General features: G+C 32.3%; 1 protein-coding gene across 7 annotated transcripts in view; it reads left to right on the forward strand.

The window, feature by feature from the left end:
* Positions 1-25,678, forward strand: part of LOC128183838 (1-phosphatidylinositol 4,5-bisphosphate phosphodiesterase eta-2-like) — a 35,270-nt gene extending 9,592 nt beyond the window's left edge. For 2 of the 7 annotated variants that reach the window (XM_052853039.1, XM_052853058.1), the window contains 21 exons: positions 9,430-9,585; positions 10,738-10,808; positions 14,275-14,426; positions 14,724-14,853; positions 15,074-15,250; positions 15,867-15,957; positions 16,408-16,525; positions 17,283-17,368; positions 17,547-17,667; positions 18,385-18,402; positions 19,684-19,769; positions 20,085-20,161; positions 20,716-20,742; positions 22,013-22,214; positions 22,661-22,834; positions 23,071-23,178; positions 23,299-23,348; positions 23,479-23,614; positions 24,052-24,198; positions 24,736-24,838; positions 25,002-25,678. In XM_052853039.1, the coding sequence (XP_052708999.1) occupies positions 9,430-9,585; positions 10,738-10,808; positions 14,275-14,426; positions 14,724-14,853; positions 15,074-15,250; positions 15,867-15,957; positions 16,408-16,525; positions 17,283-17,368; positions 17,547-17,667; positions 18,385-18,402; positions 19,684-19,769; positions 20,085-20,161; positions 20,716-20,742; positions 22,013-22,214; positions 22,661-22,834; positions 23,071-23,178; positions 23,299-23,348; positions 23,479-23,614; positions 24,052-24,198; positions 24,736-24,824 (2,216 nt within the window). In that variant the 3' untranslated portion in view covers positions 24,825-24,838; positions 25,002-25,678. Of the gene's footprint in view, positions 1-489; positions 951-8,917; positions 9,071-9,429; positions 9,586-10,737; positions 10,809-14,274; positions 14,427-14,723; positions 14,854-15,073; positions 15,251-15,866; positions 15,958-16,407; positions 16,526-17,282; positions 17,369-17,546; positions 17,668-18,384; positions 18,403-19,683; positions 19,770-20,084; positions 20,162-20,715; positions 20,743-22,012; positions 22,215-22,660; positions 22,835-23,070; positions 23,179-23,298; positions 23,349-23,478; positions 23,615-24,051; positions 24,199-24,735; positions 24,839-25,001 lie in introns of those variants that run through there. The other 5 variants (XM_052853012.1, XM_052853049.1, XM_052853021.1 and 2 more) reach the window with 5 other exon arrangements.
* The last annotated feature ends 315 nt before the right edge of the window (positions 25,679-25,993 follow it).

The following is a 25,993-nucleotide window of genomic DNA, read 5'->3' on the forward strand; positions in this document are numbered from 1 at the left end:
AGGGCTATCCGAGTTCCAAGGGGGAAAAATGGATTTTATTTATACAGGATCTACATGTATTATTGTACATTGTCCAGATTGTTTGTATTAATTATGACACCATCATACCTATTGTTCCTCAGGTGAGTGATGTGGCCCATTGGCCTCTTGTTTTCCAATGCATGGGCACATGTTAGTGTCCATTACCTGAATGCATGTCACTGTAATCATCTTGCAGCAGTTGGCATAAGACATAGAGGAGCATGCATTCTTTGCACACACACACACACATAATGAGCTTGACAGTAATACAGCTAGAGGTTATAAGTTAGGTAGGTATGATCATAAACATTTATGATGCTGATAAATCTTTGTGTTTCTACTTGCAGTATGCAGGTAATTGGGAAAGGTCAGAACGGGGTAAAACTTGCTAAAATAGTTTTGACCTGCAAGGCAAAACATACTGTGCCAACAACACAGGGAGTTAAAGTCTAGCTAGGAATATAATTGTTGATTGTCGGACAGGGGTAAATATTATTCTTGTAAAACTTCCGTATATGAAACTTTATAAGCTTGTGCAGTTGTGACCTTCAATTTTGGTGTCCTTGAATGACCACAAAATCGGGTGTGAATGTTGTTCCAAGTTCTAGATGTGCATGTTATTACCAGGAGTTTGGATCCCTCACTAATTGCGCAATGAACCGTATCACTTGCCCTGGGTACAAACCATTTGGAGACATTTAAACTTGTGTATGTGAGGGGATAATGCACATCCACAAGTTTTACCGTAATACTATATGCTTTATCAGTGAAACTTGTGACTTCAGTTGTTGTTGAAATTGATAAATGTGGTGACCTAATATTATATGACATGGGGAATGTGAACCGACACTCGGGGCAGTCATCTCACCCTACCCCAGAGTCCCAACCCTCAGGGAAAAGACACAGGAAAACACATCTTACTAAATCAGGTAACTAACGAACACCCCCAAATTTGACACTTTAGCTCAATTCTTTTATTTGATTATTGGATTAATATGTGTTCAAAATCTCTCTCTCTCTCTCTCTCAGTAATAACATTAAAATATTGAATTTACTACATCTTCATGTGGGTATTTTGACTCCTTGAATTCTATTGGTTTGCCTATTATAAATATCTCAAATAATTTCATAGTACATGTATTATTTAAGGAGCCACATTAGGATGTGTAAATATTTATTTCATTCAATTCATAACTAAGTACACTACAAGAAGTTGCAATTAAAGAAATGGCTTGATGCCATTTTTGAGATAAAAATTACATGCTGTACAGTTGGATAGAATAAATTGATATATCTATACATATCTCTAACACAATTGATTCAGTTTAAAATTAAGATTACACCAGAAATAGTCAGCCAATCTGTGGAGATCGATCAGTTCGCGATATTTAAAGTTAATTGGGTTCTTTTATTGTGTTGATAACCTATTTAGAAGCAGAACGTATATGCATGTGTAAACAAAGATTCAGTTTAAAAGTCAAGGTCAATATTCTGACATTTAAATTTGTGCCACATTCATTTAGGTATGGACAGTTATGGATTTTGGAAATGGGATTAACAAATTTTATCCTGTCAGTGACCATTTTCCTGTACCATATATAAGATTAAGTCAATTGAGGTTAAAGCAAAATGGTGTTCCCCCAATTTTCACTTGATTGCACCGTTGAATGAAATGCTAGTACGATAACCCACACAAAAATATGCATTTGGTACGTACTTACATTCAACATGTACAAATTTTTTGCATTATTATGACTATAACCAGTGTTTATTTGATAAATATTGTAACCTGACATGACTGTTTTGTGATATGGGTAATAGTGTATATCATGTTTCTCTCATGACGGTCTCACCACTTTGCAATCTAAGCTATAAGCTCCCTCTCCCGTTTTCAGGAGTGAAAACAGCCAGGAGGAACTAATAAATATACCCCATGCAATGATGTTGCAAGGAGTACTGTAAACCAACTTTTATTCTTGTGCGAGAAATTTTCACAAGGTTAACAAGAGCCTTGTCGTCGCGAATATTTCTCGCCGCAAACCAATCCTTTGTCTATAGTTTTTATAACAATATAGGTCTGGATAAGGCTTGGTCGCAAACATTAGTCGTCGCGAACCAGTTTATCGGCAGTTAATCTCGAAATAAAGTCGCCGTGAATAAAAATTGGTTTACAATATGTAAGGTTTTTGACCTGTCCGTCTGTCAGTTCATCAGTCAGACCATCAGTCCTGTTATTTTGTACACGAAATGCCTCTTAAACCACTGTTTGTAGTTTTGTTATAGTTTGCAGGTACCGATATTTAGGACACATAGTGAAGATGTGCATATTACCAAGAAATTCCAATTCCAATAATTCTCTGGGGACTTTGGCCCTTCACAATTTAAAAATTTTGTTGTAATTGAATGCAAAAGGAATAGATGAGCATATTTGCAGGAAGTTTTGATCTGATGATTTTTAGGTTGTTAACAATTTCACACTTTTAACTTCTTCTTGAAAACTACAAGACCAGTTGTGCAAAGCATCTCTATGGTAAGAGAGTATTAAATAGTGAGTGAAATTCATGGTTTTACCACCCCTGGGGCCTCAAAGGCAGCTCTGCCAAATATGCAAAAAAGGCCAAATTTTCAAAAATCCTCTTCTATTCACACACATGTGGGAAAAAACTAAATGCATGGTTATGATATCCATGAAGTTCCCTACCAAAATTGTGAAATTCATGGCCCCTGGGTCAGGGTTTCAGAGTTTAGGGTGGGCCACTATCGCCATATAGTAATCAAAGTACTGAAGTACTGACGGGAGTTGATTTTATCGATTATCATTTATTTTAAAATCAACTTATCTTGCATGGCAATTATTTTCTTGTCTGTATTTAAAGGGTACTTGCAGCCAAGCCGATGTGAAACATATGTCAAAGAGTTTAATTACCAAAATTTAATGCAAAAAACCGCATCGAAATCGATGCAAAAATAACGGAGTTATGCCGCTTCAAAGTGGCTATTTTTACCTGCTTTGGGAAATCTAATCAAGAGAAAACAGAATTAGGCGATAACGAGGCTTCAGCGGAAGTGACGTCACGAGGTCAACAGGAAGGAAATTTCTTTACAAAGCTATACAAATTAAATTCGATTTTTCAGCCAAAATGAATAATATAGGTCTGATGTTTTGACGTATCTAGTTATTTTAAGTATTGTAGATTTAGAAATTTGTATCCGTTATTATTTAATTACAGTCAGATTTATTTTTAAAGGATTTTAAAATTTGCTATTCTCATCGCCCTTGTACCGATGAATACGATATCTGAAAACGCTTGCATGGGCAGGTTATGTTCATTATTCATTCTTTGATTACCTAATATCCTTTCACACACGAGTGATCCGAGACAATGACACAGGTAAACAGGTAAACTAACGAAGCCACTGCTCCAGACACGCGTGTATCTGGGGTATGTATACACATGGTACACGAGTCTGGTGAACAAAGAGTGGGTTTCACACCTCTAGACTGGTAAATTGAATTGTGTATAATTAGCTACTCAATTGTTAAACAATAAAAAAGAAAAATAAATTAGACTGTGTGAATCGAGCATTCGTAAGCTAATACATGTATATACAGATATAGTCCGTCAATCAGTGATTATAGACAATCAAATAGTAAAACTAATGTTCGAAGTAAATGCCTTTATTGTTACTTATCTAATCACTGAAATAATGATCAAATTTACAATTCAGCAATTTAAACCTTTTTTATGTGATCAAGTCATTATTTCGGAAGTTATTACATTTACGTTGGTCTTAATATCTCATTTAATCAAGTGCAATTTTTTTTCGAGCGCTATAATGATCAGCAATTTAATTAACGCTTTACTTAAATTGTTATACTGACAGCGAATCATTATGAAATCTGAATAAACTTAAACATTTTGACAAAGGATGTAAATAATGTAAAATGAAATTCCACTATCGTATTTTTAAAAGAATACGAGACAGAGTTAATCATGCAGCCATCTTGGACTTTCGCCTTGATCCGTTTATAATCCCGTGTTTGTTTGTTAAAGAATGCATACTATTATGATTTTTATTAGTCCTATATCATTATTATTGAATAATCGGGCGAAATCATTTGTAATTTTATGCCTTATACGAGGAAAATACCCCGCGTTACCTTTTACGAAATATGTATTGTCAATATTATTAATCAGTTAATAATGTCACGGAAAAATCATTCGAAAGAATGACAATATTAACAAAATATGTTTCTAAAAACAAAAGTTTGATTAATTGCCATTTTGCTACATATGCTGTGCATTTATATGCAAAATGTATTACACATTTGACTAAATTCATGAAGCAAACAATTTTCAAAATTCGGCATTTTTGTTCGATAAAAAACGGGTTTAAACTCAAACAACAGCATATTTAGTCATCCAGGGTTGATAAGGAAATAAAACAACAGAAAAAAATGTTCATATATCGATAAAACAATGCAAGAAAACGAACAGTTTTCATACGATATTCCTGTTTCTCATACAGTCGCGTTGACCCCGTGACGTCACAGTTCATCTCGCGCCAAATCGGCTTGATTCAAAACTCGTTCAGGTGTGAAATCGGGTTTTCCCCAAATATCTCGAAAACTACTTTTGCGATCGCTGTAAAATTTTCAGGGTGATGTTTTTACACATAGATCTTCATTATATCAAAAATTGACCGGCACTGCAGGTACCCTTTAAATTACGCTTTTTGTATTACACAAATTTTTAGACTTTTCTGACAAGAATTGTGAGAAACCCCACATGAATCATGTTGTGTAATATTTATAGATAAATTTCAAACTATGTATTAGTAATCGAAACAATTCTAAGAATCGTATAGATCCAGGCACTATTGATATCGAACTCTAGTCTCGTTCAACCAGACGCTCGGCTGTCTCTGTTTATCTCCGACAAGCAAGAGAGCCTCTCTGCTTGTCGGAAATTTACGGAGACAGCGGAGCGTCTGGTTGAACGAGACTTTTTTAAACTCTGGCGTGGGAACACATAAGACTACAAAAAAAATATCTAAATTGTTCGTATTATATAAAATCTGACTATTTTCAAAGTGTTTATAGATAAGTTTCCTTGAAAAACATTGCTTCAGCATACATTACAACGAATTTTTCTATTATTTTCAAGAACTAAGTCTTGTCAGGGGTGATGATTTGTGCTTAGGTCCAAACACTGTTTCACTTTCGGTTTGCCAGAGTAACTGCATTGGAGAGTTGATTAAAATCAACTCCCAAAAATGTATTAAATCTTAGAAAAGGACTATATATGGTTTGAGCCTAAAATGGCCCCCTTAAATGAACATTGTCATTTTACTGTAATTCTTTGTTTTATTTGAACAAATATACATTTGAAGTTTTTTCATAATTTTCATTTTGACTAGGGGCCAATATTTGAAAATATGACATCATAAAATTCACCTTTTTCCGCCATTTTCTTATTTTTAGCATAAAACGGCTTGTTTTGAAGCAGTTTTTCTTTAAGGAAACATTGAGCGACTGCTTGAACAATCAAAATATTTTCACCAAAGATGTATTTCTCCAATACTTGTTAGTGACAAAAAGTTCGTTCTTGTTCAAAGAGTCGCTTTATATTTCCCATTCAAAAAAAGATAAGAAAAATGTCCATTTTTGACTGATTTTGAATGAATTAGAAAGATAGCGTCACTTCTGACGTCATATACTGCCAGTGAGTGCATATAAATCAAATAAATAGGTGAAAAACATATAATATGTCAACTCTTATATAAAATAACGCAACAAATTAATCTACCTGAATCATTTTAAAAATAGCGAATTATGGGGGTCAAATTTGACTAATATCATATATAGTTCTTTTCTTCCCTACTCCCAGATATATATATTTGAAAAACTAAATGCATGGTTATGATATCCATACATGAAGCCCTCTACCTAAATTATGAAATTCATGACCTCTGGAACAGGGGCTCAGGCCCTAGCTAGGGTGGGGCCAATATAGATATAAAGTGAAAATGTTATTAAATGTAGAAAATCTTCTTTACTCCCAATCTCCCATACATCTTTGCAAAGAACTAAATACATGATTCTGATGTCCACAAAGTTCTTTACCTTGATTTTGAAATTCATGGCCCCTGTGTCAGGGGTTCAGGTCCTAGGGCGAGGCCAATATAACCATATAGTAAAAATGTATTAAACCTTAAAAGATTTTCTTCACAACTCCCATACATATTTGAGAAAAACTAAATGCATGATTCTGATGTCCATGAAGTCCTCTACCTAAATTGTGAAATACATGGTCCCTGGCACAGGGGTTAGGCCATAGGGGGGGGGGGGGGGGGGGGGAAATGGCGATATAGGTATATGGCCAGTTAGGATAATGGCTCTTTGTCATCCATTAACAGTTTTTTTAACTTAATCATTTTAAAAACTACATGGTAAATTGTCAGTTGGCTATATTGAGTTAAATATGTGTTCTATCTTGGGATATCTTACATAATATACATTGTATACTTGTAGAAATAAGCTGTATGCATTTCGTGCGCATTATAAATGAAACTGTGAATATTATAAAAGATTGACTATTAAATGCTTGCAGGTTTTTATGAGTTAACAATTTTTGGCCACTGAAACTAAGGTTTAGACAATCGGAGATTCCTCCAACTCTTGAACACCCACCCACCCCCCATTTTCGGAAATAAGTGTTTTCAAAAAACAAATAATAAAGTGGGGGTAACAGTCAGAGGAGTCTCAGATTAAGACTTCAAAATGAAGCTAAAATGCAAACATGTGACTTTCTAACATACCAATCTAAGGGTATGAAACTCAGGTGACCGTCAAGGCCTGTGGGCCTCTTGTTTGCGAGTTGTGCTCTTTATGAAATTATTTTTGTATTTAATGCATATATAGTGTCCTGCCATTCATATGTGTAACTGTAACGGGGGAGGGAAGGGTATGTGAGCTTGCTCACTTTTTCTTTCATTCTAACTTAAAATAGAGTATTTCTTGGCCCACACATGTAATAATGTGTAATGTGATAATATTTCGTTATAAGTTTTATAATAGGTACAAATGTTCCCATTTTCCTGTGCCTTATGTGTATTTGTCAATTAAGAAACAGAGTTAATAATTGCAAATTGCGGTTCTCTTTTTATTCATATGAAGTAATGACAAATCATGTCATATGTTATAAAATCCCATGATTATTAACTTGAAGTAGAGTTGGTACATCAGATTTGCATATCTCTTCTGTTTAACAGCTGTATTTGTAATGTCCACAATAAATAAACCCATTCAAGATGTTTGACTTTATATGTATCCCCAATTTGCTTCCTACAGTGACTCTGATATTATAAAGATTTGATGATTAGCCCCCCCCCCCCCCCCCCCCTTCATTTTAAACCTAACAAGGAGAGTCTTCAGAGCATGCAAATGGGATATTTCAATATTATAACATATAGAAGGCAGAATTTTTGTAACTGAAAATTTATTATTAACACAGGTAATTGCCTGAAATATTAATTTTTTTATTTTTTTTTGGGGGGGGGGGGGGTAATTTTGCAAATGTATGTTACATACTATGAGCCTTCCAATAACATATTAAAGGCAACAACAAAAAAATCCTATCTGCCAAATTTGAGCAAATTTTTAACAAATTGTCTACAATGTAAATTACACTGGAAGTTTCAGGTAATTTAATGGCACTTATGTAATGCATTTTATGTGAGTTGAAAACAAATTCAGTTAAAAAATCTAAAACATGCACACTCCTGCTACCGGTATTTCGAAATATCATGTCTGATAAATGATTAAATTATCCAGTAATCTTGAATATCTAGCTGGTGCATTCTGGTCTGCATATGTCGGGCATTATGCATCTTGCTATGAACACTAAAAAATAAGAAAAAACTACACTATCAATTTTTTTACAATTGTTTATTAAAGTTATTATGGTTTCAAGTTCACACAAACCGTATTTTATATATGGACAAAAGGTAATCGATTCAGTAGTTGGTACCCCTAGTATAAATGCACGCAGTTGCAATTTCTGGGAAATATATACTGGTAATAAAACCAAGAATAGTTCATGTATTAAAATCAAAACCACTTTAATATTTGTCCAAGTTCTTAGAAATCCATAATCAGGAAAAATACGTTTGTTTAAATTGCCACTTTTTATCATCTTTCTCATTAAATTTTGTCAGTTTTTATTTGTCATTAAAAACTTGTGAAGGACCGGTCCTTAAAACACCGTTCATCCCTCAAATTCCAAGTGCAACCAAAATTGTACAAAACAATTTTTTTAATAACTGTCATTTAATCAAACTTTAAAACAATGAATTTCAGTTATGTAAACAAAGTAGAGAGTTATGAAAGTGTCAGCTGAATTCAAAGCACCAATAATTAAATATTTATGGAGGCCAGGCTTTTCTATAGAGCATTTATCTTACCTCTTTGTTTCAAAGTGTCAAATATTACAAACGGTTGGATTCAACATTACGTGCATTGATTATCTATACTTATTCAGCATTAGACTCGTGTATACTAGGTATCTGATGCAAGTAATTACTGCTCATTGTTTTTCAGTCTTATTCAAGTATTGGTGCATTTCCGAGCTTTTATGGCAGAACTAATCCAAATGTCCACTGCGAACTGATGCTATAAGCATGTTTTGCATTGTTCTAATATTCCATGTCCCATGGAGATGTACCCATTAAATTCAGGGGGAAAGAATATTGGATTTTCTGCTATTGATCCCGATGGCAGAAAGTTTTACCATTGGTCCTCTACCTGTTAATCTAGTTACCGAAGACTTGCAGCCTGTAATTTGGTAGGAGACAACATTCCCTAGTGGTATAAAGGGTGTAAATTTTGTGTTTGTTCCCATGCATGTAGATCTCAACTGCATGTGGCTTGGGACTTGAGCTCTGTCAAAGCACAACTGTACTAGAAAAAAATCTTTTAAAGTTGTCATTTTTCTGTGGACTATACTTCTAAAAATGAAGCACCCTGAATCTTTTTCTTTAAAGGCCGGTAAGTTATTTGGTTCTTGTTTTCAAATTTTTATATAATTTATTGTTTTCTTGAAATATTGAACCCTTCATAAATACCTCCAGTGAAGGTGATTACCTTGGAAGAAAGGAAAAGAAATTTTTACATTGGTTTGGTTATCATGAGGTCTCATTGATGCTTTTGGGTGTTTAATGTGTGTGATGATCAATTTAACTATGGAGGCTATCTGCTATCTTCCCCCACCTTTTCATTTTTAAAACTCTTACGCTTAGAACTTTTCTTCTTTAACAGGTATAGCATATCTATTTGCTGATTTGTGATTTATTATAATTTAATTATCATTTGATTTTTTTGCTAATTACAGTTTCTTTATTTTACAGTTGATAAGTTGCTGTACTTGTTGAGTCAAGGATGTATGCTACACAAGGTAAAAGGTGGGGGCTTGCTGTACCCGCGGACATTCTATCTCGACACAGAGAATATGGTGCTGAAATATTCGGGGTCTGAAAAACGTTTGAGGAAAAAAAGAATATCATGTAAGAATTTGATTTCATTTTAAACATTCACTTTAAGCTCTTATAAAGAAATAATTATTGATTTAATTATTTTTCAAAAATAGCTGAATCAATTAGCCAACTTTGCATGATACATGTAAATGTATTAATTATAATTTCTTGAAGCTGCTTGATCCTATATTGCATAGCATATGAAGGTGATGTTATGGATGCAACAAAATACTGATTGTTGATTTATTTCGTAATTTGATAATTGCTGGATTTAGTAATTTCATATCATTTTAACATATTTTTCAAGCAATACAATGAAGTATAATACATGTTTACAGTATATAATTTTATACGAGGTACATATACATGTTAAGTAATTAAAGCAGGTAAATTTGCCTCTTTTACCAAGAATTATTTGTCATGATGTATGGAAGTGCAGTAATTAATCCATCATCTGGACCTTCTTGGTTTTTACCAACAATACAATTGCTAATAATTTAGCTATATTGAACATGCTTTGGCTAATCAAAAAGAAAATGGATTTGTACAACTGCAATACATTGTTTTATCCTTTTGTTAAAGTAAACTATATATGCATACGCTTACACCACCCAAGCAATTAGGGCAAATGCAAAACCAAATGGAGCTTTAATTTCCTGACTCTTTCATTGCTGTGTAAACCCACAAAAATTCTTTTATTCACTTAAAATATTTTGGTGCCCTAGTCTGCTGTTCTAATTTTGTTAAAGCTTTCTAGGAAAACTGTTTTCTAGGAAAATTTGATACAACTGCAAGTATTAACTAAGAGAAAAAAAATCGAATCCAGCAACTGTTAACCAAATTATTTATAGATATATTGTTTTCACATATTTAGACTGATCAGCCAATGTAAATACATGTACATGTGCTTGTGAAATCACTTGTTATTGGAATTTGACTATCATTTTCTGAAATATCAATTTTCAACATGCCTAGTATTTGGAATTTCTGAATCAATATAAAACCTGGCCCAATTACCGGTACATCTTTCTGTCTAAATTATAAAACATAATTGCAGGCTTGCAGGCAAAAGTGGTACAAATTTTTTCTATTAAACCCATGTTGCTCACAAAGCAAAGAAGAAAAATAAGCTATTGGAAAAAATATGTCAATTGTTTTTTATTTTCTGTATACATATTTTAGGGCCTATATCAAAGATCCGAGAAGTGAGAGAGGGAGAAAAAGACTATTCCAAACGCCTGGACCCATACGATGTAAGACGCAAGGCTTACTTTACTTAAATAGTCTAGTATTATGGGATTTTTTTGCCTGGGTTTTCTGCTATGCTTATTTAAAACTCTGCTATGTCTTTATGGGGTGGGATGGAAGGGAACCAAGTTATAGATGTATTCTTTACACCAAGGGCTTTGAGTTTATAGCGTTCATGTATACCCTGGAAAACATGGATGCACTTAGTACAATGGTAAAGACACAATTTTTGTAGGTTGCAGCTTTTGCATGTCATTAAGAGGATATCATAACTGTAAATTCTTTGTCAGAATTACCATTTTTATGACCAGAATAGTGATTCCACATGTTGTATTATCATTGAACACACAGCATCCAAGATGCCTTCGAATTGAGCTTATAGGTTTAAGTACATGAGCTACCTCCATAAAAATCATAACATTCACCTAGTTACTGTAGTAAAATAAATGCATAAAGGTAAACCCAGGAATTCCCCAGATGAGAGCCTCTGTAGTCCCGTAAATGAACCTGTATGACGTCATCATTACGGGGTATATTGATGATTTATTCAGAAGATTTTATTGTGCATTAGTTGGTCAACATCTCAAGGACTGGATATCAGGAGTGCCTGGAGACTCCGAGTAGTAGCTGGCCAACTGCTGGGTTTAATCAACAGAAAACAAAACATCCCTTAGTATCTACCTAATTGTTTGCTTAGTATGGGCAATACTTAAAAATGTAGATACATTGTAATTATTAATATGTTGCTCTGTCGTAATCAAGTTACTCCTGCACCATATGAATGAAATATTTGTGAAAATACCAAACTGAATTTATAATTCATAAATAAATGTATCAATTTCAGTTGGTAACTGTATGATTGCATCTATTATTCATTATTTTGAAATAAAAAGAGGACTTGAAATTCCACCAACACAGAAAGTTTCACCAATATAAGTGAATAAACTGTAAAAAGATAGAGACTGAATAATTTTAATTCAGCCCACCTTTAGAAAACCCAAGTAAATTGACAGATAACTAGAATTAAATGTGCATGCATTTTTTTAAGCGTATGTGAATAGATAGCAAGTTATTGAGCCAGTTATACTAGTCTTATTACATCAATTGAAGCATGAAATCGGAGAAGTGTCGACACTATGGCTGAGAAAAATTACCGGAGCCATCATCAGATAGGCGATATAATTAATGAAACACATTTAATTTGTAGCTGATACATCTCTGTCCCTGATGGGCTAATCATATTGCTAAAATCCATATAATCTTCATGGGCTCTTGATGTAATGGTCCGATTCAGGAAATCTAGCTGCATGCAGATTCTCTACAATATCCTTTCGTTAATTAGTATATGAATGTCTTTGGAAGGGTATGCAGAGTGCGTTTAATGTGGGAGAAAATGACAATATTCTGGATCGGATATGTGATAAATATTAAGCTGAATTTTTTTTTTCCTTATAAAATAGTTTTTGCTAGGCATGCGTCAAGAAGTTAATGCCAGCTTTTTATTTTTGAAAGCAGTTATTATGTATGAATATTTCATAGGAATTTTCCAATATCATACTATCTTGCTGAGTTATGGTATTAATGATGCATATAAAACTCTCATCTGATGAGAAAAAATGTCAAGTGGGTGAAATTTCGGACTTTTTGGGGGAGGGGGATGGTCAGGGCTTTGTAATTGTTTGAAAAAACTTTGGATTTTTCATTTAATTTTGGAATTTTGACCTGCAAAATGTCATTGACAAGATGTCCACTAGCTCTACAATCTTAAACTTTTGTTAGCTATTTTTCAGAATTAGTACAATATTCAAGATATCTCATAGTTGAGACTGTTTGGCAAGTTTGATCAATTCTTGCTCTCTCTAGAATTGCATTAAAAGATGATGTTTGATTCATATAGCTAAACATTTTTTTTGTCACTGAAGCCTTCCTATTCATTATGCCATATTAAATACCACTGCATCATTAACGCATAATATTGTGATATTCGTTACTCTAAATGTGCTTCCTCTTTTTATCATAATCAGATACAAGATAATACAGCATGCAATCTCTCTATGAATGTTTTCTGTGCTGCATTAGAAAATATGTTATAAGCTAGCATTCGCCTAAGAACCTGCACATTAAGAGATAGGATCAGAGGAAATCATTTGAATGTTTTCACATGATGTAACTAAATTGCTTTGGAAGTGAGGAGATTGGAAAAGAATTATAAGTGATACACATCTTAGACAAGTTTACTTAAAAACCATCAAAATATTTTGCTGATATATACAGATCATTTATAAAAAAAAAATGAAAAAAAAATTATCCTCAGACATATGGCTATAAGATTTTCTTTGCCAGTTGTTGGGTAAACAAAAGGTATATACATAAGATCTAGGTAATCCTGGAATTTCTCTGTAGTCCCACACGACTCTGTTTGTTCTCTGAAGAGGTAAATGGTTTAGGCGTGGTCTGCATACAGTCTGTAGGAGTTTATCGAGGGGAACAACTCTACACCCATGCAGATTACAGATTACTCATAAAATCAATCTTTTAAACTTGCCAACTTTTTAAACGCTTAATAAGTTTACAGGTATTTAGATGATTATGTTTACAGAGAAAACTACCAGATGAGAACTTCAAGAATAGTGTTTTTACACCTGCAAAAAACCAAATTCACAATATAATCTGCAGATCATAATGATTATTCTTTGAGATACCTACATTACACAATATAATATGCAGATCAATTTACTTTGATATACCTATCTGAAAATGAATAATATTGATGTGATATCATAATTGAGTGATCAGTCTTAAAACACAATTATTCCTGTAATTGTACCAGTCAATCGGTGAAACTTAAAATGAAGTTAACATGCATTTTTAGTCAGGTTTTTATATTTACCATGATATAATTTTAGGATTATGAATAATATGATAAGAGTTAATTTATATACACTTATCAGTACTTGTATTCTGGCTTTGAAGACAATAGCAAGTGAATTGTATCCCTGGACATGCAGTAATTATATTCCGTTCTGAGGTACAATTGATGGGAATTAATGGTTGCTGTCATCGTAGACTATAAACTTACCGGTACTTTTGTCAATATACACATACAATGACATTTATATACAGTCAGTACACACGTTATATTATGTCAGGGAGCAACTTGTAAGTGATAAAAAATGGTTTATTTAATTCCAATAAACAAGTTATTTTGAATATGTTGAATTTAAAGGATGATGACACAATTAAAATAACACCAGCTAAGTTTTGAGAAAAACGTGAGGGACATCAGATTCTGTTGTTGTATTAAATTTTTTGGGGCAAATTTCTCAAAAACTTTTAAATATCTCATAGTAGAGGCTCTGTCATAAAAGTAGGCGGATTGTTATAATAAATGTAAAAATACGCAGAGGTTTATGTATTATGAAACAAATTAATGACTTTATTGATACTGGAACAATTTTGATTATTTTTCAGAGGGGGCGTTGCCTTGCTGTAGTGTTTGGGACAAACCATGAGGTCCTGTATTTGATGAGTGAAACCTCTCAGATGAGGGATGACTGGATCAAGGGACTCCGATTCGCTCTCCACATGGATCAGTACATGGATCAGAAACAGCAAACTGATAGATATCCTTTCCATGACTCCCCTCCCCCTCCCCCCAAAATCCACCCAACACTTCTGATTAGATTTTTTAAAAACTCATATCTTTATGAAGTAGATATGAAATTATGCTTAATAAGAATTCATGCATTTATTTATAATCATTGATTAAATTAATTCATATTCTTGGAAATAAATTTTGGAATTTTTTAGATTGATCAAAAATGAATGCTGAAATCATTACAATTAATGTTAATAATTCTTGTATTATCATACATGTAAAAGGCTTACTTGACTGTTTTGTATCCTTAACTAATATTCACATGGATCAGAGAAGCTTTTCAAATGGCTGACAAAAACAATGACAGGAGTCTGGACTTTGAAGAAATTCTCAAATTATTGAAACAGCTAAACGCAGATATGGACAAAAAATATGTTTTGGAACTCTTCAATGTAAGGATTAAAAAGACTTGAAATATACTCTATTAAAACTCTTTTTTAAGGGGAATATCTCTGTAATTGTGTTGTTTATATGAATTTTTATTAATGCATGTGTATATATAGCTTCTTAAATACCATGGAAGAAAAAGCATTAAAGGGGAATAACTCTTAACAATGTATTATCCACAGTTGAGATATGCAGCATTCTATGACATTTCAATTTATCTTGTAGAAAGCAGACACAACTAAAACTCACGGTAAGCCAGTATTAGATGCTGAGGAGTTTGTCCGATTCTATCACATGTTGACAGAGAGACCGGAAATAGATGAAATATTCATGAAATACGACGATGGCAAGGGATATTGGACGTTTTCTGATCTGTGTAAATTCTTCTATCATGAACAAAAGGTACTTTGGTTATATGATTATCAGTAATGTACATAACTGCAGAGGATTTTTTTTCTATAGAATGCATGAAATTACAGAGACCCTTTCACGGTAACTGCAGTGCTGCTCTTTTGCAGGGCAAAAATCGACATAGTTTCGTAATACTGTGGAATCATTAAAATTCGTGGTGGCTCAATTTTCGTTGAATTCGTGGGTAGCCCTCTCCCACAAATTTAAATCCTCAACGAAAACAATATTAGAAAGAGTTATCTTTGTTACTGAAACAGTAGGCTATGCATCAACGAAATTACATCCCCACGAATGAGCAAAAAAGTCATAATCCACAAAAATTGGTCCCCACGAATTGAAATGATTCCACAGTATATGACGTGACGTCAATTGTTTCAATTACTTCATTTAATTATCTACCACTAAAACTTTGGCAAAGTATATCAATTTGCCCTGCAAGAGAGCAGTACCACAGTTATCATGAAATGGTCTAATGGATAGATATAAAAAAAAAAATTATGTATAGCTCTGAAATACATATTGCTTATCAAATTTCATTTGATTATCATGGAAAAGATTAAAGTATTGAACTGTTTTTTTTAAAGTGAGAATCTTTTTCTTCATCTAGCTTGATTTGACAGAGGACCAGTCTAAAGAACTAATAGCAGCCTTTGAACCCCAGAAACAGCTGCAGTTAGAGGAGCACCTCAGCCCCATAGGTAAAATCTATCTACCTTAATTTACTCTAGTCTAGATTTACTTTCACAACAAAGCAGATTTTGCTAAAAGCAGTAGATTATTGAATAAAAGCAGTAGGTGGGAGACAGAGTTAAAAAATGATAGACTTCCTTGAAGCGTTAAAACATGAATACTGTACTCTAGAAAATAGGAAAAATATATGTAATTATAATACTAGTAGGTTGCTGATACCTTGAGTCAAGGAAATATAGAAATCAGCAAGGTCACTGAACTCAAGTTTCTTCAGTCAATTTTGTTCATTTCTTATATATCATACATTAATTAGTGTAAAAAGTGAATTTAAAAAAAATCAAAGTATCAACTGAATTTTAATTTATGATGTTGGGCTACTTGGAGGGTTTTGTTTGTGAAACTTGAAAAAAATGGGGAAAAAATGAAAAACTATTATAATCCAATTTTTTTTTGTGCAGGGTTCAGAACACTTCTTGCCAGCAATGACCAACAACTTTTTAACCCCATTCACAAACGAGTGTATCAAGACATGACTCAACCTATCATCAACTACTACATCAGCTCATCTCATAACACGTAAGTTATCTCGCAACATGCAAATTATCTCACACCATGTAAGATATATCACAACATGTAAAATATCTCACAACGCATAAGATATATCACAACTTGTAAGTTATCTCAGAAAATGCAAGTTATCCCACAACATATAAAATATCTCACAATATGTAATTTATCTCACAACATGTAATTTATCTTACAACATGCAAGGTGTCTTACAACATGTAAGATTTATCACAACAAGAAAGTTATCTCACAACAAGAAAGTTATCTCACAACATGTAAAATATCTCAAAACATGTCAAATATCTCACACCATGCAAGTTAACTCACAATATTCAAGTTATATCACAACATGTGTTTTTGGAGAGGGTTTACTTAGGCTAGCTGTGCCTGTTGCCCAATCCATCTGAATTTCAATGAAATATTTAAATTATATTACAACTTGAAAGTTATCTCACAACTTATAGATGTCCCACAACATATAAATTAACTTATCTGACAGCCAGTAAGCTACCTCAAGACATGTTAACATTACAACTTTCAAGTAATTAAGCCTAATGATTTTATATCTTGCAAATTTTAATTTATCTCACAACACCTACCCGGTAGATTAACTTACATTGAAGTCATTTCAGAACATAATAGCTATTAACATTCTTAAAATCATCTTGCAGAATAGATGAGAATGGGCTAGCATTAACTGAGACTAGGTTCTCAACAGTATTGCAATGATTGGGTTTTTTGTAATCAATCAGCATGCCTTTTACAGATACTTAACAGACGACCAGTTACGAGGACCAAGTCGAGTGGAGGCATACATCACAGCTTTGTCCCGAGGCTGCCGATGTGTCGAATGTAGGTCACTCTATTATTAAGCATGGTATACATTAAAAAGTTTTAAAACATGTACAGATAACAACAATTCTGAATGAATACTATGTTGTTAATGTCGGTGTCTATTTACCATAATGTCCCGAAATGCATCATGGGTTCAGTTTGTCAATACATGTGACAAGTTGTTTATTGTTGACAGTGGATTGTTGGGATGGACCCGACGAAGAGCCAGTTATTTACCACGGTTACACCCTCACCTCAAAGATCTTCTTCCGCGACGTTCTATCCGCCATCAAGGATTATGCCTTCCAGTCTTCACCGTAAGTTATAAATTTGAACTCAAACCAAGAGAGAAATTCATTGTTTTTAAGATAATCATTTTTTTTTACACAGAAATTTTAATGTAATCATGTAGCTCAAAAGATGCTTATTTATGATTATTGTATTGGATAGCCTGATGAATAATATGTAAATAAAGGGATCCAATATTCAGTAGCTAAAAGCTTCAGACACTGCTTGCTTACATGTAGAAATATTTGTATCAAGTTAAAAAATTAGGCATGATGTTCATACTTGGTTCTAAATGACTTCTTTACATGAAACACTTCAAAGGGATTCTGATGGTCCTTTTCCAATGAAATGTATGTAGTCCAAATCATTGATATAGCAAATTCATTCAAGAAGGAAATATGGAAATATTTCAATGGTAAATTTTTAGATAATTAAGTTTGAAATTTTATTTGATAGAATTTATAACCATCAGATCCTATTATACTTGCAATGCAAGTTTTAATACAATTGGTTCATTATGTTGGTGAATATCTGATTATATAACTTTATCCTCTATTATTATTGGAAAAGTTTGATTTATAAATTTATTTTTATTTTAAACAATATTTTACTCAATATATGAATGAGATTAGGGCAGCAAGCACAGCCTATTTCAGCCTTCTCCCTATTTATAATGTACACAAAGTATTATTAAGGAGATCCATGCACATACATTATGTTCATGTCACATTCATTGGTTTTACCAGACAAAATCCGAACAGCAGGTAATATGAATATCTTCCATTAAATTGAATGAAAGAATTTCAGTCAATATTTTTGTTTTAACTACATGTAATTATATATGATGAAAACACAAGTGATTGAATTTTCGTGTTCGTATATATCTGATTGCTTCACTTTTCACTTCGTTTTTCACTAATAACTGATTCTGTTTCTTTTATGCAAAACTGTTTTAGATATTTTAGTTGAATTAATTCAAAATTTCTATATAGAAATATATATATTGATTTATTTTAATGTTTTCTTCTATATCTAAAAAAAAGTTCAAGATGCTTTTGCTGTTATTAATTAACAATACATGTACTAGAATTAAAAATGTTGGAAGGGAATGAAAAATGATGAATTGTAGATCAGTGTTTTAATATTAATTTTTTCATAATGGCTGTAATAAACTTTCCTTTTGGACCCTTTAATTTTTAAGACATAGTGTGTTTTAAGCAATGATAACTAAATACTGTTAAAATGGTCCATATTTTTTTTTACTCCATGGACCAAAAATAAAATTATTTTGTTTACTTGGAATTGTCTCCTGCCTCATTGTAATACCCCACACTGATTAAATTTTAGTAGCAAAAAATAAAGAAGTTTTTTTTTTTATAAGGAGATTTTTATTTTTTTTACCAATTTTTAATTGCTTAAACTTCAAGTTTGAAAAAAAATTTCCTCCTTCCCTCTTGGGTGTAGAAACCCCCAAGAGACAATTCCATACAGATGTATTTTTAAGGATGGCCTGGTTCAATGTTTCTGATGTCTGGCAGCTAACTTGGTCCCGGTGCCTGTGTGTTGCACTTCTTTTTCTTCTACTGGTACACACCATAATGGCTTCCTAACTCAACCTATCACCAAACAATTTTGTCATAAAAATAGAGCTAGGAAAATGTGGGCTGTATCAAGCAACATTTATCTCCAGTTAATACACAATTTTTTTTGATTTATTCATACTTTATCATCAATTCTTTAAAGATGATAACTTTAATAATACATGTATTTTGTTTTTAGCATATATAATTCATTCTTTTTAATTTTGAATAAGTTTAATCTAGTACATATTATAGATGCTGTAACAATGGTACTGCAATCTTTAAATATATGTGCAATTTATGATTACAGTAATGTAATGGAAAGAGATTGTTTAAATATGATTGACAATGTATGAAATGCTTATCTTAGATCTTTTTTATTTTGTGTATTATTAAAAGTGACATATATATGTATAGTTTATTTCAACTGAATTTTAAACCATGCATTTGCTTGTACTTGTGTAGGTATCCTGTGATATTGTCCATAGAAAATCACTGCTCAGTCAAACAACAGACTGTCATGGCAACATACATCAGGTCTATTTTTGGAGGTAACACTGATGTATTTATGGTACTCAAATTTTAATTGAATCATGGCGGAGGACGGACAAAGCATATACTGTAATATTATATATAATTTTAGAAACAAACATGCATACAGTGCTGCAAAAATAAGGGTGACTTTAGCTGTAATTGTTTTGTGACAACCATTGTAGACCATAGATTTGAGATTGATAGATTTGTAAAATTTAATCGTAATTTAGTCTTATAATTTATATTGGCCTTACTGTCCTAATTTTATTATACATAAAATATCTCCTTTTTTCTGTTAATTGTGGGATGAATTAATGAATTATATATTTCAGACTTGTTATATGCCCCAGAAGAAACTCCAAATAGAATTCCCTCCCCTCATGACCTCATGGGAAAAATTGTTATCAAAGTAAGTATTTAATATATATTTTTATCATGCTAATCTATACAATAAATTATATATCATATGCAGAATTTGCATGAGTGTTTTTTTCTTTTCAATTAGTTTTCACAAGTTTCTTTTTTTATTTTTGCGATGTTTGTTGTATTTTTGATTTCTGCATGTCATGGACAAAGGTGTTTAATTAAGTTATTTTCTACTGCACAATATTATAGCTATTTACATGGCAGTTTTATATGAACATTTCTAATAAAATGAAAGGAATAAGTATATTCGTGTCAAATTGTGAAAAGCACACCTTGCTGACTTCAAAATCTGGATTTTATTTTTATGACAATTAGTTATTAACAGATTATATCAAATTATAACCATATAGTCCGGTACTCATGATTTTATATTCTTACAATTTAAAACAAAACAGTGGATCTGAGGATTACAGTGTATGTATTAATTTGTGTTGGATAAAAATCAGATAAAATCAAAAATCATGAGGTATTTAATTATATACAATTTATGTGTACAGTGCAAATTATATTTATTACACATTTTATTTTCTATTATGGGCGAAAAAAATGGATTACCCAAAAATGGTAACATTTTCTTTTGTCCCAAGCATTTTGCAACCATACGAATTTACTAATTCATGAGCTTTGTCCTATTTAACTGTCTAATTAACTTAGGTTAATTAGAAGAAACAAAACAAGTCACTGCATATCATTGACAAATTAACCCAAGCACATGAACTATACATGAAGTACAGTCAAACTTCGTTATCTCGAACTAGATGGGACTGTTTAAAAACTTCGAGATATCGAAGTATTTGAGATATCAAGGGTAAAATAGTTAAAAAAATAAGTGGTTGGGACTTACAATTAACTTCAACATATCCTTTGTATTCGAGATATCAGTGTTCAAGATATCAAAGTTCAACTGTATATGCTTGATAAATGCTAAATAATGGTTAGATTGATCGATAAATTGATTTGGAGTGTTACATTCAAAGTATAGATGTTAAAAGTACATGTTCAACTTTTTCTTTTTACTTTATAATGTAGGGCATTGGAAGCTTTATTCTCTTTAAAATCTATGAATATTTGAAATTTGTAAAATAAAGTATATTTAAATTCATATCTCCTCCTAAATGTTAAAAAGTTCTAATCCTAGAACCATTATTAAAGTTTCTGATGTATACGTACTATTTTATTTTTTAATAATGTTATTTTTCAGCAAAGATCAAGTTTTATATGAAGATATTAGGAAAAAAATATTTAATTTGATCTTTAATCTCTAATTGTTCTAGCAGTTTGACTGGAATGTAAAGGAAATGTTAATTTAAAAATAAAATAATCTAAAATTTGATACCTTGAGCTGGTAATACACAGAATTGAATCTATTGAAATTACCCTATTTTCAGACTGGTACAACCACAACCCCCCCCCCCCCCCCAAAAAAAAAACCTAAATTTAACCAACTAATGAAAAATTACTTTTTTGTTGAGATGTGTTTGCCAGTTTTAATTTTTAATAGGTATACTGTAATAATGATAAATGCAGCTGTTAATTTTCATGCAGATGATTTGAAGTGGCTAATATTTTTTTTCCAGAGAAGTTAAAATTCATCCTCAAAATAATTATATAACATAAATGGACCATTTGTGTCACTATGTTACTTTAAAAGTCTTAAAATTTTCTATTTTATGAACTTCATAAATCTTTATAGCAACAAGTAATTTCCCTTTCTCTACAATGTTTGAGACTCAACAGTTTAAATTCTTTCAACATTAACCATAGAATTTGGCCTCAGACCCCCAGAATTACTGGACTAGTATTGTTAAACATCATTTTTCTTCTTTTTTTGTAGGGAAAAAAACTTCCTAACAATCTCAGCAATACAGATGAAGGTGAAGTCAGTGATGAGGATGAGGCAGCAGACGTTAGCAACGAGTCTGTCATACCTCCCAAAAAGGACTCGGGTCACAAAATCAAACTCAGCCCAGAGTTCTCGGCTTGTGTTGGCTTTAAGGCTGTTGGATTCAAAGGAGTAGAAGAATCCATAAATTCGAGTAAGAAAATAATGCAAGCTACCCTACTTTTTTTATATAAAGCATGCAAGTATTAAATTGTCATGTTATTAATCACATTTTTAAAATCAAAGTTCAAGACCCATGCATATCTCCTCTGAAAGGTTTTCTATCTACGAGTAATTTATACAGTATATGTGTATTTGAAATTTATCTTGAAAATTAAGTCATAAATGTCAAGCTGTTGAGGGATGGGGTCTTATCCAGTAAGCTTTGCATGCTCATCAGTTTGGAACCAGAAATAGGTATCTTAATAAACCTCTGGTTTTGCAATTGTAAGCGTAATAGTTAAATCACTTCAGATAAGATTTGATTCGTTATTTTCATTGTGCTTATTAAACTGTATCTAAAACAGTATTCAGGGTATAACAATTTAAGTAGATACTAAATTTTGATCAAATTAAAATACATGCATCTTCTGTTTTTAGAGGGAATATTTGTGTCCCTTGGAGAAAACAAGGCCCTGAAGTTGATAGATAATGATAGAGATGGGGTCATCAAGTTGAACCAGCACATGTTAGTGCGGACGTACCCAGCCGGCAGTAGGACAGACTCCAGTAACTACAATCCTGTGCCCATGTGGAACGCAGGGTGTCAAGTGGGTGAGTATCAAGTTGTAATTAGTCAAATTTTATTTTTTGGTTTCTCTTAAAGATGACATGTTGTGTTTCGATAGAAAAATACAATTTCTTTCTTTTTTCTGCCAAATTAGGGATTATATACGGTATATAGTTTGCTACCAAAATATATGTTTTGGTAATTTTTTATAAAAAATGATTTGTTTCTGAATAATTTTCAAAAACTTTAAATTTGTTAATTTGACCCCTTTGAATTTCAGTGGCCCTGAATTTCCAGACCAACTCTGAACCAATGCAGCTGTTGCAAGGCAAGTTCATGGACAATGGAGGATGTGGCTATCTGCTGAAGCCAGGATTTTTGTTGTCAGGTATTTTAAGAGTGTGTCAAAATCTCTTACTTTATTTTCTTGGGATCCTATGATGCAATGCACACATGATTTTTTTGTAGAAATCCAAGATAATTAACTTTCCTGTTCTTGTACTTGCAGATGACAGATCAGCATCTCCACGGACATCCAGAAAGAGGCTGAGCATTACAGTACGTAGCGTACATGTATAAAGCACAAACGGAAAATAATTACAAATTGTATCTGCACATAAACAAAAAGAAGAGAGTAATGTATTAAACATTATAGCCTAGCAGGCATTATTTTCTGTGTCTCTTGTAGATTGTCAGCGGTTACCAGCTTCCTAAGCCCAATGATTCTAAGAAGGGGGAGATAATTGACCCATTCATCAAAATAGAAGTACATGGAGTGAAAGAAGACACTCAGCAGTGCAAGACGAGCGTCAAAGAGAACAATGGTAAATTGAAGGGATTCTGGTCTGTAAAAATTGCATGCATGCATTTGCTGACTACCTGTAAAATTAGGAATATCAATATTATTCTTATGAACCCCTATCATGTTTTTGGCAAAAATCAAACTCTGAACATGGCCTATATAAATTTAGTGTTGTACAATCAGTGTCTCAAGAACAATGTCATGGACATGCAGACAACTTGGTACAGGTAAAGTATTCCATAAACAGTAAATATCAAATGTTGATTTTGAGGTCAAATGTCAAGGATCAAACATCTTTGGACATAGATGTATTTTGAGGATTGGCTCTTGGCATGTCTTCTCAGAAATTAAGATTTTTGATATTATTAAGTAGAAAAACTGTAAAATACCTGTATTGTTATGATGCAATGTGCTGATGAATCAATTCAGTCCTGACTTGTTCATTTTATTGCTCTTCAGGCTTTAACCCACGCTGGGATGAACACGTTTCCTTTGTCATCGGTCAGCCTGATCACGCCATCATCCGATTCGTTGTTTATGATCACGACAGATGTGTTGACGACTTCATTGGATATTTTGCTCTCCCATTCCATTCAATCCAAGAGGGTAAGTCATATATCTCTAATTTTACTCTTTTTGCGTCATTTTTATGGACATATCAATGTAGCTGCAGGTCTGTAGCTACCAGATGACCTGAGAGCTACAGTGCATCCCATAGTAAAAAAAAATGCAATTTACTGCAAACAATATAAATTTACTGCCGTATTAAATTACAGTTTTTTTTTTTTACTATGGGAGGCACTGAAGCTCCCAGGTCATCCATTTGAATTTTTTCATACTGGGAGCTACAGACCTGCAGCTAAAAACAATGTAAATAAGACTGCAAGGCATTTACATTCAGGGAATTTTTTAATTCGACATGTAAAATAGACAGGCAAATTCTTGACAATATTTATTTTTCATGCACTTAATTAACAATTCTTAATTATATTATTTTTTTTTTTACCTTGGATTATTATTTTAGATTTTATGTAAAAAAAAAATTCATACTCTGATCAGATTATGATACCTGTGAACATAATATTGATGATTTCAAAACCCTAAGGAATTAGACATATGAATTTTCTGTGTATTTTGTTGTAGGTTACCGCCATTTTTCTCTCCTGAACAAACACGGAGATAAGATCCCAATGGCTCTCATACTGCTTAAAGTGGAGATCAAGGAGGCTTGATTCCCTTTCTTCAGGTACGTACATGTACAAAACTTGTTTAGTATATAGAGATGATAATCACGGAAGTATAACTCACTGTTGTTTCATGTTTATTTCTTTTTTTTCTTTTTCACAGTTTTGTTCTGTGAGAGGATTTAGTCTGAATCATACCTTATCTATTTCTTCTTTTTTTTTCAGGTGTTTGGGTCATGGAATTTATATCATCCACTGAAGATGCTTTTTCCCCCACCGAAACACAAAAGAGTTTGTCATGATCAAGGACCATAACTGTGTTGCATTCATGCTCATCATATTCATAAGGGACCAAATTGAATCCAGTGAATGGTGTACAATGCTTTAATTTTTTTGTTGCATATACATATTTGTTTAACCAGAGCAATAGAATTTATAATGGATATATTTGGTTGTGGTAATTTGATCTCTTCTTAATTTTGTGTACTTAATTTAGGATAAGATTTTATAGTACATGTAGGTTGTTAAATATGCATTTATTTTGTGTATTTATAGCAATACATTAATCATGAAAAATATATGTACGTGTATATTTAAAAAATCTTGAATTTTTTTCTTGATATGATTTTCTATCGTATCTTTTTAATTGCAATGAAATTACCTTTTTAAAGATGGACAGAATTGAACACTGTATATTCCTTTGATTACATGCATATATTTGAACAAATGTAACATGGCTGGCTTTGAGGTTATTGTTAGATGCTTTGCTTGGTTACATGTCTTGAAAATCATCCATTCATATACATGTATTATAACTATTCTCTGTTTAAAGGGATTCAGTGATTATATTTTGTTTCTTTCTATATTAAATTTTGAATAAATTTCATCTTTTTCACAGATAATATCTCATGTTGTTTTTTTTCAAGCTGGTCTAATTTAATTACGGTGGGTTGATTTGTCTCTACTATAAATTTATATATTTACATTCTTCTGTGTTATTCCATTAAATTCTGTAATTTGTATTGATTTATTTAAGTAAAAAAATTGATTTGATTTTATCAGTAAGGGAAATTGGGAATGTAAATATAAGCATTAAATGATTTATTTTGATGTCCTGGAGTCAATAACTGCCGTCAGGTGAGCAGACAAATTGAATAACGCGCGTTAGAATATCTTAGGTGGGTGTATTTTTCCAAGCTGGTCTAATTTAAATATAG

The sequence above is a fragment of the Crassostrea angulata genome, chromosome 1 (assembly GCF_025612915.1).
Source record: "Crassostrea angulata isolate pt1a10 chromosome 1, ASM2561291v2, whole genome shotgun sequence".
In the NCBI taxonomy this organism is placed as follows: Eukaryota; Metazoa; Mollusca; class Bivalvia; order Ostreida; family Ostreidae; genus Magallana; species Magallana angulata.